This window comes from Hydractinia symbiolongicarpus, chromosome 10 (genome assembly GCF_029227915.1).
Source record: "Hydractinia symbiolongicarpus strain clone_291-10 chromosome 10, HSymV2.1, whole genome shotgun sequence".
Classification (NCBI taxonomy): domain Eukaryota; kingdom Metazoa; phylum Cnidaria; class Hydrozoa; order Anthoathecata; family Hydractiniidae; genus Hydractinia; species Hydractinia symbiolongicarpus.
In genome coordinates this window covers 7,120,301-7,135,302 of record NC_079884.1, presented here as the reverse complement: position 1 = coordinate 7,135,302, position 15,002 = coordinate 7,120,301, and the positions used below count along the sequence as shown (strand labels likewise).

General features: G+C 30.7%; 2 protein-coding genes across 2 annotated transcripts; both read right to left on the bottom strand.

Annotated features, from left to right (window-relative positions):
* Nucleotides 1–2,833: 2,833 nt before the first annotated feature.
* Nucleotides 2,834–10,933, bottom strand: LOC130612822 (splicing regulatory glutamine/lysine-rich protein 1-like). Its single transcript, XM_057434171.1, has 14 exons — nucleotides 10,803–10,933; nucleotides 10,377–10,490; nucleotides 10,097–10,179; nucleotides 8,468–8,554; nucleotides 8,266–8,375; nucleotides 7,776–7,791; nucleotides 7,228–7,305; nucleotides 6,353–6,388; nucleotides 5,715–5,747; nucleotides 5,044–5,091; nucleotides 4,157–4,204; nucleotides 3,320–3,355; nucleotides 2,978–3,043; nucleotides 2,834–2,927 (listed from the first exon to the last, which is right to left on the bottom strand). Exons 1-14 carry the CDS (start codon nucleotides 10,845–10,847, stop codon nucleotides 2,834–2,836), a joined length of 894 nt encoding a protein of 297 aa, XP_057290154.1. The 5' UTR covers nucleotides 10,848–10,933.
* Nucleotides 10,934–11,613: 680 nt separating this feature from the next.
* LOC130612455 (serine/arginine-rich splicing factor 11-like) lies at nucleotides 11,614–14,242 on the bottom strand. Its single transcript, XM_057433774.1, has 2 exons — nucleotides 13,736–14,242; nucleotides 11,614–11,710 (listed from the first exon to the last, which is right to left on the bottom strand). Exons 1-2 carry the CDS (start codon nucleotides 13,957–13,959, stop codon nucleotides 11,638–11,640), a joined length of 297 nt encoding a protein of 98 aa, XP_057289757.1. The 5' UTR covers nucleotides 13,960–14,242; the 3' UTR covers nucleotides 11,614–11,637.
* Between the last annotated feature and the right edge of the window lie 760 nt (nucleotides 14,243–15,002).

The following is a 15,002-nucleotide window of genomic DNA, read 5'->3' as shown; positions in this document are numbered from 1 at the left end:
ACTTCATGAAATAAAGAAACATCAAAGGAATACTGATATTTTTATGCAAATATGAGTTGCAAAACATACAGTGTAAGAATTTTCGAGATAAATACGCTTTAAAAACACGTATTTAGGGTTTAAAAAAGAACACTTTATAATATAAGTGATTTGTTTTTCTCATTGGTGGAACGTTAGCAGAAAGGATCGAATTACACTTTTATAGCCCCTGACATGACTCGATCATCGATTGAATCCACAATCTTCCGCACTGGAGGCGAAAGCTCTACCACAAACCCACCAGTTTATGGTGAACGCTCTGCCTCAAGGACACCAGTCGTTGAGGGTTAAGCATGTTTAATATTTTATTTATAACTTCGTTTACTTTTAATCCCCAAACATACTAAGGTATACCAGGTAACAATGCTTTTGAGATATCAAGATTTTAATTTTGTGAGAAAAGGTCCCATTTATTTTCCCATAAGCTCTATAAGCTCTTTAAGAATACAAAAATAAAAAATATGACAAAAATAGCCATTTTGATTCTTTATTAATTCTTAGTACAAGTTTGATTGTATTTACTTCCAGTATACCACAATGACCGATTAAGTATCCAGTGCTTAATTAACCGCTTAATCTGAAGAAACACCACTTTAACTTAGTGTCGAAAAGCGCCTAGTGCCCAAGTATCCATTCACTCTGATTGAGTGTCCATGGTCTTTGACTGTGGGGCTATTTAAGCTAGTGGGTAAGCTGTGAATTAATACAACAAGTAAATAGTCAAGTAATTCCAAGATGTTTCGAACACATTTTCAAAGAACGTGTAGTCTCAAAATGAGAATATTTATCAAATTCTGCATTACCTTGGTCATCAGCCTCTGCTTCCTTGTCTTTATTTTTTTATTTGACTTCTCCTTCCTCTTTTTTCTTGCTTTTCCCTTCCTTTTTCTCTTTTTCTCGATCTTTCTCTTTCTTCTTTTTCCTAAGGAAAAGCATTGCTGACTTTAAAAAAAAAATGAATCAAGTTATATAGGTTGAGAGGATTATCAATGGTAAAAAATACTGCATGCACAAACTAAACAATAATTTTAAACATCTGATCCGGCATTGTAAAAGCAGCATCAAATACTTCTACTTTTAAACACACCGAAACGTAAGCACTCGTCAATGCTTTTGAAAACGTGCTACGAAATACCAGTGCTTTTTGTTTGTGAATGAGTAACTTTAGCTTATAACATAAAAAAAAAAAAATTATTCACCCTGATGCATTCTTTTAAGTTGGTATTGAGGTAAACTAAGTGACCAGCCTGCAAACAACTTTTCCTAGCTACTTTTTTAATATATCTGACACATGTTTGTTACCATTATATTTCCATTATTCAAAAAAAACGATGCACAAATAATTTTGAGTTTAATATTTTTGCAGAATATAGGTATCAAATGTTGCAAATGTATGGAATAAAAACATAAGAATAGAAAAAATACGTTTTATAATGATATACAACTATAATATATTTGAATAGTAAGTGAGAATATTCATAGCATATTATAAAAAGATTGTTACATCATTTTCCATTTCACCTAATAAATCCACACCAAATCCTCTTAAAGTAATAAATTCTAAAAAATTCAATAGCAGATGGGTACTACAAACAATATTCAGTTTGGATAGGTAGTGTGACAATTTATTTTAGGGTAACTTTTTACTTGTGATTTTTTTGCATATCTCTGTAAATAGCTAGCTAGCTATAACTGTCCGCTGTAAAAGTCAGATTAAGGAAAACGTCAATATTTTAATTGTTAACTTGAGTGTCAACTACAAAATAATTTAGATATCAATTGTTAAAATTATATTTTTAGTATCTAGATCCAAATACGTAGCCATCTAATTTTGACAGCCACGAAAACAACATTGGCTTCAGGATTTGGATTATATAAAAAAAAAAAAATCTTAAATAAAAACTTTGAGGTGATTATTTTAACAAACATTTGTTCTTTTTTAATCGAATCTGCTTCCAAACATCTCGTAGCAAACGGCAGTAAACTCAACTTTAAATTGAGGAAATACAACAATTCTTTAACGTTCTGTTTTTGCTTTGTTCAATTTTATTTCCAGTCAGGTGCGCACTTTTCGCCATGTTTTTATCCTCTTTAGAGCAGAAATCAGTCCTGGCAAAACATTTTTATTAATTTAATTAAAAAATACGAATAATATTTAATAAGGTTGAACAGGCGAATCCACAATACTTTGAAGCTGATGCTGCAGAATTGCTATCTAACTTATTTATGTTACTTTATTCTCTTCAAATCATTAAAGCAATCATGTAGAATCAACATTTATCTACATTTAGGTAATGAAGTTTGACAAATTTAAATTTTTTTGTCCAATTGTAAAAGTCAAAAAAAAAACAAGAAGAGGAAGATCTTAATTATACAATTTGTATAACTTAGCCATTTCAGAATTCACAAAACCAAAAATAGATAAAGAAACAACCAAGGTAACAAAGAACCCAATACACAAGCACGCAAGAACTATCATATTTTCAAGATAGGAATTTCGCAAATTACATTTCTAGTCTATTTGGGAAAAATGGAACACATTAGTATCTGTGATATTGCCAACATACAGTATTTCTTTATTAGATAATGAAGAAATCGTAATTTAATCAAATTCTGACGACAACTTGTATCAAGTGACAAATAACAACAAGTCAGTGATCATATACATACCTGGAGGATGATCTATCAGGAGACTTGGAAGTTGATTTCCGGGATTTTCTTCTTGCAGGAGAACGAGATCTTGATTTTGATTTTTTTCTAAATGAATTTAATAAAAATGAAGTTCAAAAGAAGTTTAAAATCTCTTTTTCAAGCAGTTCTTTTTATGAAGTAAATTTACAAATAGTAAAGATTTGACATCTGTTATAGATGCACTTCTCCATGCAGGGCTTCCCAATCAAAAACACTTCATTCGTGAGAAATAAAAGTGTTTTCATACCTGGATCGTGTTCTAGGAGACCGCGATAAAGATTTGGAAACAGACTTTCGTCTTTTGCGTCGATCTCTAAATAGCAGTTATTTATAAATTTACTTATTTTCATTATCAACAGAAATTAATGGGTAGAAGTAAACACTGTCCTTCATAAGTTAAATACCTTATTAAGGGCATTATACCTGACACCAGTAAATAAATTAACCAAAGTTAGATATATTTTTGTTTGAACGATTTTAGGAAAACATTGGTGTAATAAAAATAAATACTGCATGTATTTATTTTTGTGAATGTGATGTGAAAGAAATATAAGCGGCTTCTAGAACAAAAATCTAACTTATAACTTACCTGGAACGGGATCTTGATTTTCGACGTTTTGGAGACCTGAAATAACAAATACCCGAGTTACAATTTTGTCTCTTTTTATAAAATTATTTTGTAGATACATATTATTCATTGCAGATTTTTAATTTTGTGTACTAAACCTATTGATTCTAACCCTACCTTATAGAAGATGTTAGTTAGCTGTTAACAACTAATTTGAATAGTATGGGGCAATTTATAGCTCGGTAATTGGCAAAAGTTTTGTTGTATTAGATTATAATTGATCGAGGGAATTGATTAACACCAAAGCTGGAAGATATAAACAGGTTTTACTGAAGGTTTTGGAGGGTGTGGAAGTGAGGCAAACAAAAAATTGTTAAGGAAACTGATCAGCCACAAAATGTAAAAGTATAAAATTGCTTTGCTAAAAATTCTGTTCCACGTAGCTTCCATATTTTAAGTCTGTTTAAGGTAACTTAAAAAGAAGTGAACAAAAAATTATGGAGGAAACTGATCAGACACAAATATGGAAAGTACAAACTTGCTTTCCCTAAAATTCTATTTCACGTGGCTGCCATATATTGAAAGACTGGTTAAGGTAACTCAAAATGAAGTGAACAAAAAATTACTAAGCAAATTAATCAGCCACAAACATGAATATTGAAGAAAGTGAAAAGTGTGAGTTTGCATTCATTATGGCACAGCGTGAATTTTTAGAGGAAGTGTGAATTCATTTAAAACGTGCTGCAGTGTGCGGTGTGAAACAACCAAAAGTGTACAAAAACAAACAAAAAAGATCAAACCACTGGAAGTTAAAAAACTGTAATTTCAAGCCCGGAAGATTTAAAAGAACGTAAATACCTTGAGCGAGATCTACTTCGACTTCGTCTACTGCTTCGTCTGGGAGATCTATAAAGAAGGGAAATCACGAATCTGATGCTAAGAGATTTCTTTACTAGTAATTTTAGATTTGCAAATACCTGGTAATTATGTTAAATTTAATATCGTTACTGCCATATTAATTCAATGCTAGAACCAATATTTTTAAATCAGATGAACTGATGTAGTTTAAGTTTTGACAAGTGTCTTTAAAGTTGATTGATGTTTTGTGTCGCTCAATCGCCACACTCTGAGCAATAAATATCATTCATAAAAACAACCTTTGCTAAGTCAGGATAAAGAAAATTAAACCAAAAATATAACACCAAGCATTATTATGTGAATAATTACAAAAATTTCTGGAAATATTATTAATGACCATGGTCAGATTTGAATAATAGGAAAAATTTTGATTATATGACATTTTCCTTTTTTATTGTAATCATTGGCCCTATTGTGCTTGCAGGCTAACACTCCCCCAAACTCCTTTAAGTTAGGTTAATTTGACAGAGAATGGAATACAACCAGAGGAAAACATAATAGATGAATTATCATAATACCCAGCTTTTGTTTTGTCCAAAGCCGCACTAAATGATAAAAACACAATGCAACAATTCACCAATGGTTGTAATTACGTCCATTCAAAAAAGTAAAATAACATTAAGTTGCTTTAAAAATACAGAAACTTACATCGAAATTAAATTTCCACAATGGAAAACAACATTTGGTTGGGAAACTATATGGATATGCATTTTTATTTCATTTTTTAATTAAATCTTTTATCATATCTTTTATAAGAAATCTAGAAGTCAGTTGAACAATTCAGATTATTAAGTGACTGGAAAACAACAACAACAAATTTTAAATACCTTGAACGAGATGGACTGCGACTTCGTCTACTACTGCGTCTTGGAGATCTGTGAAATAATAAATAATATCCAAAATTAGATGCTTACACAGCAAATGTAAAATTACATTTACCGATGTGTTGATTTTAACATTTTAGACATAAAATAAAAGTCCTTGTTCAATCAATCTAGCTTTTGGTACCTTCAATCATAAATAACAGCTAATATAAGCTGGTTTGTTGCACATGATACAACAATAAATAAGTTCTTAACAGTTACTGTCGCAGTTTCTATTAAGAGAACTATTTAGTCTAATGATTCTAATTACCACCCAAGTTTTTTATCCACAAAGGTAAATAAAAACTCATTTTCTATTAAGATTTTCACAAAAACAATAGATTTAAAAGCTACTCGTACAACACAGGGACACGTAATAGATGAATTATCATAGTACCCTGTTTTTGTTTTGTCCATAGCTGCACTAAATGATAAGAAGAACAAGATACAAAAACTCACCTAATAAAATGTGGTTGTGTTAAGTGTTTTAAAAAAATATAATTATAAAGATAAGTATTATTAAGTTTTGTTCATTGACAACAAAGAAAGTTGCTTGGCAAAAAGTTAGGGTTAAAAAAAAATCTCCCTCTTTTTAGATTTTCGTTTGTCAATATATAAACAATAGTATATACTACCTTGAATAGCTTCTTCTTCGCCGCACTGGAGATCTAAAAATTAATAAAAAACAAATTTTGAATTGTTCAAACAACAGCAGGAGCACAAAAACTAAATTGCATTATTAGGGATTTAGAACTTTTACGCTGTACAATGTGCTTTTCTATTCAAAGTCATGTATTATATTATTTTTCATTCAGGTGATCATGTCTAGAAACATGAAAGTGGTCACGTTTGTTATATAATATTAGGTTGGAGTATGTAAGTAAAGGTAAGTAGAAAATAATTTAAAGGCACAACAGATCGGGACTTATTGAAAACATATATTTAAATATATATATAAACAAATAAAAAACATAGTGCCCAAGCTTTGTTAATACACAGGGACTTAGGACAACTTATTTTTAGGAAATTACATTCTACATTTCTGCGATCATACCATTTTATAGCTTCAAAAAGTATTCGTGCCACAGGTAAAGATCTGTCACAAGAGGCAGAACATACGGCAATAAGACTGCATGGTTATATAGTCCATTTAATAAAGATCATAAAATTGTTGAAGTGGGGACTAATTTATGCAGAAATGAATTTTGGCCTAAGAATGTATCTCAATTTACTTAACTAATATACATCAATGGAAAAATGATAGACTTAATACCTAGTACGGGACCTTCTACGCTTTGGAGATCTAGACCTAAGAAAATATCAAAACATTGGACACCATAAATTCTTAACAATTAAAAGCGCTCAAAATAACGGACTGTCAACGGTCAATGACTGCCGAAATTTAACATTTGACTGTCAAGATACAAAAAAAACGAACAGTAAAACTCACTGGCAGCTTATTGTGCCTTCCACGAGTAAAAAAAAGACGCTCCTAAAATTCACGCAACGAAAATAACACGTAGTTCAACAAGAGTGTAGTTATATGGCAAAACGTAAAGTGTATAACCGCTAAAATTCAAAGCGAATAAACAATTACCATTTACAACAAGCTTCAAGAAACAGTTTCATATATCACTTGTGGGTAAATTAAATTGTGAAAAACAAGTCAATTTTTACTTAATTAATATGCTGTTTTCCTCGCCAATGGTTAAATTTCATATGTTTAAGTAGTTTCAAAATTTAATTAAAGATTTCCACATTGCTTCTCAGACTTTTTTTTGATCCCCCAAAAATTAAATTGACCTGTCATTTTAAATTCTTAGCAATCACAGTATTTTAAGCAATGAACTACATCATACAGTTAATACAAAAAGTAGAGTGGAAAATAGAAAAAACTGTCATTACATTTATCCTAACGCACTGGTATAAGAAAGAAAAGAAATTTACACAATTCTTGTTTTCACGGGGATATTTGTTTTATTCACATTTTCCAAATCTATTAAAAATTGTAGTTAAAACTGTTTTTTGATCTGATTTGTTCTATATATCTTCAAAATAAATAAATATAATCAAACAATATGAATAATGCAATAATGTGTAGAAACATTTTGACATCCCAAATACATCTGGTTCAGACAGGTCAAGCACCTTGACTTGCGACGTCTAGAACGGGACCGAGATCTGGATCGTCGGGTTCGAGATCGACTGCGTCTTCTTGTAGGCGATCTATAATTACCAGTGGAGTCGTTTGGAATCGACTTAACATCAAATTAACTAAAATTATGAAAAAACTGTCCCCAAAAATCTTAATTAATTAAAAAAGAAAGAAAAAGTTGGGGAAGTGAGGTTGAGATGACAAAGTTTTGTATCTTGAAAAATATGGCAAAAATAATGAACTACAGAAATCACATTTATATGCAAAAATGTTTTTACTTGCTTTTATTATCTTATTTTACAACAAGGTTCATATACAATAAATTCTATTTTTACAGTCTCTTTTAGAATGATAGTAATAGCAATCGATTATAAATTAATATAACACGTTATAACTTGTCTTATTCCAAGTACTCATGTAAAATCTTTAGGATCGAATCTTCGTCCTCAGTTCTCCAATTTAAATTAACACAAATAAGAAAAAATGCATTTGGGAAAAAAGTGATAGGAAAAGATTGAAAAATAACTTTAAAATATCATACCTTGATCTTGTTTCACCTAAAAAGAGTAGTAAATATTTCATCATTTATTTCGATTTTGTAAATAATAGTACGCACAATTGTTTAGGATTATAGCTGGCTAATTTTTATCATACCTAATTGGTCCTGCAACAAAATGTAAACATGGAAATTCCTGTTTTAGTATTTTTGTGATATGTTAGAAATAAAATAAAATATTTATGCTATATATTTCCAACACAATTACATCATCGATGGAGTGCTGTACGATGCAATGCCTGAGATATCTTAACCTACATCTCAGTAATGGTCGATCTAACAGCAAATAATACATATTGTTGTACTCGAGTTGAGTTATTCAAAAAAATGTTTTTACGGTACATATAATTAGAAAATACAAGGATTACAGATTATTTATAGCACAACTTGAGCCTTACATTCCTCATTAGGAACTAAAGTTCTTCTAAAAAAAAAATTATTGTTAATAAGAAAGAAACTACAAAAAACAACTTACGGTCGAAAGTGGGGCGTTTTACAACATCACGCATAGTTCTTATTGTAGATCTACCTGTTGCAATCCGTTCAGTCTCTGGCTTCACAACGGGGCTCTTCGCATGAGTTACTCTAAAAATAAACCATTGCATGAATTTTTATTGCAAGAGGTTAAATTTTAGACTAGATAGATTAAGGTATAAAAACAATAATAATTACTATACTTAAGAGAACGACTTCCAAATAAAACTCCATTATACTGCAGAGCAGTAGGTACAGATTCAACCATGGAAAATTCAATGAAGGCATATCTAAGAAGAATTAATAACAATTTTTTACACAACTGTTACAGACTTCAATCAATACTTAAAAGCAGTTTTCTTTTCAGTCAGCCACTCAGTATAAAAGATGGGTTTTGTACCTTGAATTTTGCATAAGTTGAAGAAAAACTGGTACACAATTGGACTTAGCAGAGTTCAGAATCCATACGAAATTAAAGGAGATGTAACACTAATTTCATGAAGTATATAATTTCAAACATAAGACTCAGAAATTTGTTAAAACAGGCCCCAAAATAGGGCCATAAAATCTTAAACACTAATCAAAATCGAACAAAATTTTCTGAAAATTCATAAAACCATAATGTCTTTAACATAAGTAAAATTTTGGGAAAACTCTTTTATCTCACTTATTTAAGTATTCCTGATTTCTACAGAAAATGACTTCCTAAACAATTTGTTTGTCAGAAAATTAATATGCATTAAACAAATTTTTGGTTGACAGAAAGGCAAAAACAACACACAGTACTGTCATAAGGTTTGTTAACATGTTCATGTAACGATTGTGGTGCATGCGAACCACAATGCCATTGTGGTCTCCACGATTACCAAAAATTCCAACATTGCATCGTGGCCTCCATGCTAATATCATTATCTTCACAAAGGATCGTGTGTCCCACGATCATTTTCGCGAGATCCATGATTTCTTGTTATTGTATAGCAATTATAATTTAATTGTTTCCTTCAAAAAAATATGTTATGAAAGTTAATTTGTTTATTTCAGCTTTTATCCCGTTCAACGAAGCATGTTTTTTGCTCTTGCTTGATATATTTCTACTATCCCGTTTTTATGATTGTTACACAATCTATGGCGATCTTTTCTCTTTCTACGATCCCGTTTTTACTGTTTCTAAACGATGTGCAGCGATCTTTTCGCTTTCTACAATGCTGTTTCCATAATATTTAAACGTTCTACAGTGACCTTTTTGCTTTGTGCTTTTTCATGAATTTTAAACAATCTACAGCAATATTTTCTACAATGCCGTTTTTCTGAAATTTAAATGATCTATAGCGATCTTTTAGCTATTTACTATCCCGTTTTCACGATTTTTAAATGACCTGAGGCGATAGTCTGGCTTTCTACGATCTAAACGATCTACAACGATCTTTTCGCTTTCTACAATCCTATTTTCATGATTTTTAAACAACTTTTTGTCGTCGCTCAATTGACGAAGGATCAAAATCTAATAATATAACTACATCTACCAACAAATAAAAAAAAATGTTAAACATTTTTATCGCTGCTGGTTTTAAATTTAATTTAATTGTTAAGTAATTTATTCTTTGTTGTTGTAACAATACAATAAATCTATTGTGGACGCCACAATGTAAAGTTTAATCTTTAATCGTGTAAGCCACGATGTAACGTTCGTGGAGTCAATGATTAGTAAAAAAATATGCACCGTGGACTTTCGTGGTTCGTGTGCAGCGCGGTAAAAATACGAACCACGATGTTAACAAACCTTTTTACAGTGCTGTAAGTTTTATGAAAAATTTAACTTCGAATCAACTTACTTTTGTTCTTCAGATTTACAAAGTTGCATATATTTAACTTCACCAACTCCAGAAAAGAATGCCATTAACTGTTCAGAGGTAATCTAGAAAAAGAGATCAACAAGTGAACAAAAATAACATTCGCTTTATACCACAAATAAGGAATTTCCAGCAAGAACCAAATAGTTAATAATGAATCAAAGTTAGGAAAAGCGCTAAAAATCTTTGATTTAAAAGCCAATCAAAAGTGCTGCATGTATCAGCAAACATATATGAAATTAAAGCAACATTGCAGACATACCGAGTCGTGAATGTTTTCTACAAATATTGTCCTTTTAATTTCTTCCAACTCCATCGGATCTGTGGTGCATGTTATCACCGGTGGTGGAGGCAAACCTGGTATATTTGTGGGTACCTAAATTATCCAAAAATAAAACATTTGGGTTGACAAAACTGCAATATAAAGAATCAATACAAAATTTGTAAAAATCGAAGCATCTACAGCAGGCTTTTTAAAGACAAGTATACAATAGCATGCCCACACACCTACCCACAGACATATAAGTCAAGTAAGATGTGCTATCAATACCACATGTGCCAATTTAGTACCTAACCTAATTGATGCACATATGCCAAAATCTTTAAGAATTCTGCCATTGTCTGTTTTGTTAAAGTTGTAAATGAATACCCTGTTTTTATCATAAAAGAAACATAAAAATGGTATTACATCTTCAACAGGAAAGGCTTGTGATAAGTACCCATTTGCTGTCATTTGGGCATATGCGTTTGTTGTGTTGAGTAAATGCTGACATTCTACCTCCTCTGGAATTTCCTCTAAAAAAACAAGGATTATTCATAAAACTAGCAGTGATTAAATATAAGGCAGGGGGGGTTATGATGGGGAAGGTGGGATATCAATAAATTTAAATATTTTTTCAATACAACGTTTGATTTTAAACAAGTTAGACTTATTGATAGTTTTGAAACCAATTGTTTGTTTGACTTAGACTTTGTATGATTCCCTCTGATGTTTTTGCTTTGTACGATCATATTTTGATGGTGTTAAAATGAGCTATGTTGATGATTTAACTTCCCAGGATCCTGTTTTGATAATTTTTTTAAACAAATTACTGCGATGTTTTTGCTTCCTATATGATGTGGTTTTGTTAGCTTTGTGATAAAGAATGAAGATATTGAATATATCAATTATCAAATAATAATTAATTTCTTCAAAAATTGTGTTAATATACATGTGTTGCACTAAAAGCGATTTGAAAACGATTACGAAAGGATTTTTAATTCAACGAAGCGATTTAAAACTTTTTGAAACGAATTGGAACAAAATTGAAACATTTTTTTTTTGTAAAATTATTCTCAAATTTAATTTTAAAATCGTATAGAGATCATTTCAAATAAAATATTATACAAATTGAAATGATCAGTTTAAAAATGATAGGGCAGACAATCCCTAACAATCTGAATATTATGTATAAAATATCTTTGTCTTGATTTAAGGGCACGACAATAAGTGCCTTTTCAATGAAAACTGTGTTTGTCAAATGTTAAGCCACGCCACACTGTTCAGAGTTTTCATACTTAATATAACATAATTTAACGGCTACCGGTAGAGTATCACTAAAATTCACAAAAATTTGTGTAAAGTAAAATAAACCAGGCAATACAATTCCATATTTATAATTCATTAGTTGCATCTACGTCTTATTTAAATGCAATAAAATAATAGTTTTTGGAATTAATATAATGGAAAAAACTTTTATATAACATATACAGCATTATGCTCAAAATGACAACAATGCAGGGAATTCCATGAAGAAAGCAACTCCATATTAGAGAATTTGTGTGTGCAATTTTTTTTGACTTTTGATTCACTTTTTAGAGCCCCTAGGTGGTGTAAGTGCAAAACATATTTCTTCTTAGGAAGTACCCTATAGCAAATATATACTGCAGGATTACATTGAAAGACTAAACGAAGAGAGAGGCTGCATCAGATCATTTATTTCCTTTGACTTAACAACTTTTTTCAAAAAAAAAAATGAGAATGAGTTTAAGATTTATTTTAGCAGCATGTGTTTACACTGTATGTATTAAAAATGAAACAGGTCCCTCAAGAGCTTGTGGCAAAAATTAAATTGCAAATGAGACATGCCGAAACATTCTTTACATACAATTATTGTGTAACACTTCTCTTTCAAGAAAGGAAAAAAATTAAATAATTTTAAGCAAACATTTTTTATACAGTTAAGAATATGAAAATAATATAAAAACTATAATAATACATGAAAACAAAAATAATATTAAAATTTTACTCAAGAATAATATTGGAAAACACAAACCAAGTTTTAATGAATAATGCTCAATGTTTTAATCCTTCATTAAGAAAAAAATATAAATATAAATGTTCTAAAATATAGCTTTGCAGGTAAATATTGCAATTTTTCAAAAGCAATGGGTAATTTTTACATGTGCGATAGTCAAAACAACGAAATAGCATTTGAGAATGTGTGAGCATAAGTGCGTGCAACCACACACGCCTTATGGAAATCTCTGCAATATTTAGTAAATTAAATTTTAAAAATTTAAAATTTTAAAAAATGAAAGACATATCACTTACCCTATTTTATCTGGAAGGGGGCAAGTGCACAGACTGTTTGGCTAGACATGTGATCAAATAACTTTTGTTGGGTATGAGGGATAAAATATATCTTATATAATTATACGAAATGTCTGTGACATGCATAGTGGTTGTGTTCGTTTTCCTTTCAGGTGGCTGAAAACATGTGTATTATTTGTTAACAGCCTGATGCATTTAGACTGACGTTGATTCATTAAATAAAAATAGTGAAGCCAATACTTTGGAAACAGTTGGAAATAACTGACGTCATTTTTAGCTATATTTGTTTTTAAGTTTCTAGCCCTTTATTGTATATCAACTTTAAAGAAAGAATAAATAAAAATAACCTATTGTGTGGGTAACTGGGAACAGGCTGGGACCAATATGAGACCAATTTCCTAAGCATTGGTCAACTCACCTGTTTCCAGGACAAAAAATCTTTAAATTTTCATTGTTCTCCAGCCAAGTGGATTTTTCCACGGGCCTTATTAACTAGTTAGCTTTGAAGGAATAAATATTTCAGAAAAATGACGTCTTTTCTAATCTCAATCACATTATGATTTCGTTTTCCGTACTTCGAACATTTTTAAATAAAAAAATATACAACATAAAAAGTTTAATAACATGATTGTCAATATTTATAGAAAATGGATCTTTTATCTGTATCATTAAAATAGCAAACTTTCTTATTATGGAAAATAGCTCAGGTATAATAGAGCTAACTATTGTTCTTAAGTAAATCTTTATCAGGAACAAATTAGATACTCATTTAATGTTGTTGGTAAAATAAAACCCTGACCACTGGGTTGCTGTTAAGACTAACCCAGGTGATGACAAACATAAATATTTTAAGTTCAACCTTATTCAAATTAAATTTGAATCTAAAACAAACTTTTTAAAAATAAACCAAAAAAAATTTGTTTGCAATTTTGTTTTATTTTCTAATATGCAGTATATATATATATATATATATAAATGTTGTTTTATTCTATCTTGAAAGTACATCTAGTTGATGTTTACATACTTACTCTAATGGGTAAAGTCGGATATCTGTTACTCTGCCTAGAAACCCAAATAGTGTTGCCATTTGTTCTACAGTAGCACCAGGAGAGACATTTGTAACTTGAACAACTTTTCCAGTGAAAACAATATCTTTACTAGCATTTTCATCTTTAGTTGCACTTCCATTGACTAACACAGATTCTTCCTTTTGGTTTATAGTTTCTTCAGTAGCTGTTATTTCTTCATTCATCGTGCAATTATATTTCTCTGTAATAAATATGCTGTTTTAAATTGTAAGGTAATTGTCATTTAAAAAATGGAGAAAAAAATAATAAAACAAGTGTTTGGAACCCTATCAAGAATATATATTTTTATAAAAAAAAGAGCTGTGGGAAACTTTAAAATACTTTTACAAGCAAGGGGACTTTGATCCACAATCAGACCTATCAATAAGGGGAGAGCAATTGCTCTTGCTCACGCAAAGGCTCACCCAATTCTGAGAAATGAGAAACTGGCTCAGCCATTTAGCCGAAAAGAAGCAAAATATATAGATAAAAAAAAATAAAATAAAATAGATCACAAAGATTTTCTGATATGTGTTTGTAAACTTATTTTATTTATTCAGATTGCTCGCACAGTTTAAATTATTGTAATTTTGAGGGAGCGATTTATTGCTCTTGTGTTATTTTGCTTTATAACTTCAAACCAGACATACTGTGTAGTTTAGGGCGAATTTTTGGCTAATTTAGCTAGCTTTACTTTACTCCACATACTTGTAGTCCTTGTTTAACAAAACCTTCTATGAGTGTTTTGACCGTAAAAAGTCTTGTTTTTCCTCAATGAAGTGGTACCACCCACGTGACATTCTGACCGGGAGAATTCTTCTTTTTGCCTTGGCAACCTATCACAACACAACATGATATAATTGATTTCTGCCCTCACACATGCACGTAGCCAGAATATAGAATTTTGTATTTGGAGTTTTGCAGCTTAGCTAACCAGCTAAATGGCACATTGCCATGGGAGATGGCACACCGTTGGATGTTGCTGGAGTTGTCTAGTAGAGCGCGGACTCTAATTGGGTCTGCATAGCTCAAAATGAGCATTAAATACTGTAGGACTCTCCATCTGAGCCATGACCCCGCCTGGAAATAATAGACAGGGTATATCCCTCGATATTTGTGAGGCTAGCCATGTAAAATATGCACATCTCTCTATCTATCTAACAGAAAGATGAAACTATTCGCTACGCTTTTCTGGCTTCCAAACTTTTGGCTTGTAAACAACAAAATA

Bases quoted from the DNA above. Each gene is read 5' to 3' on its own strand.
- LOC130612455 (XM_057433774.1), bottom strand. From the start codon at position 13,959: ATGAATGAAGAAATAACAGCTACTGAAGAAACTATAAACCAAAAGGAA. The intron at 11,711-13,735 runs GTAAGTATGTAA...TGTGAATTTTAG, and splicing joins ATCCGACTTTACCCATTAGA to TGATACTCTACCGGTAGCCG.
- LOC130612822 (XM_057434171.1), bottom strand. From the start codon at position 10,847: ATGACAGCAAATGGGTACTTATCACAAGCCTTTCCTGTTGAAGAT. The intron at 10,180-10,376 runs GTATGTCTGCAA...CTCTTTTTCTAG, and splicing joins TAGAAAACATTCACGACTCG to ATTACCTCTGAACAGTTAAT. The intron at 3,356-4,156 runs GTATTTACGTTC...TTGTTATTTCAG, and splicing joins CGAAGTAGATCTCGCTCAAG to GTCTCCAAAACGTCGAAAAT.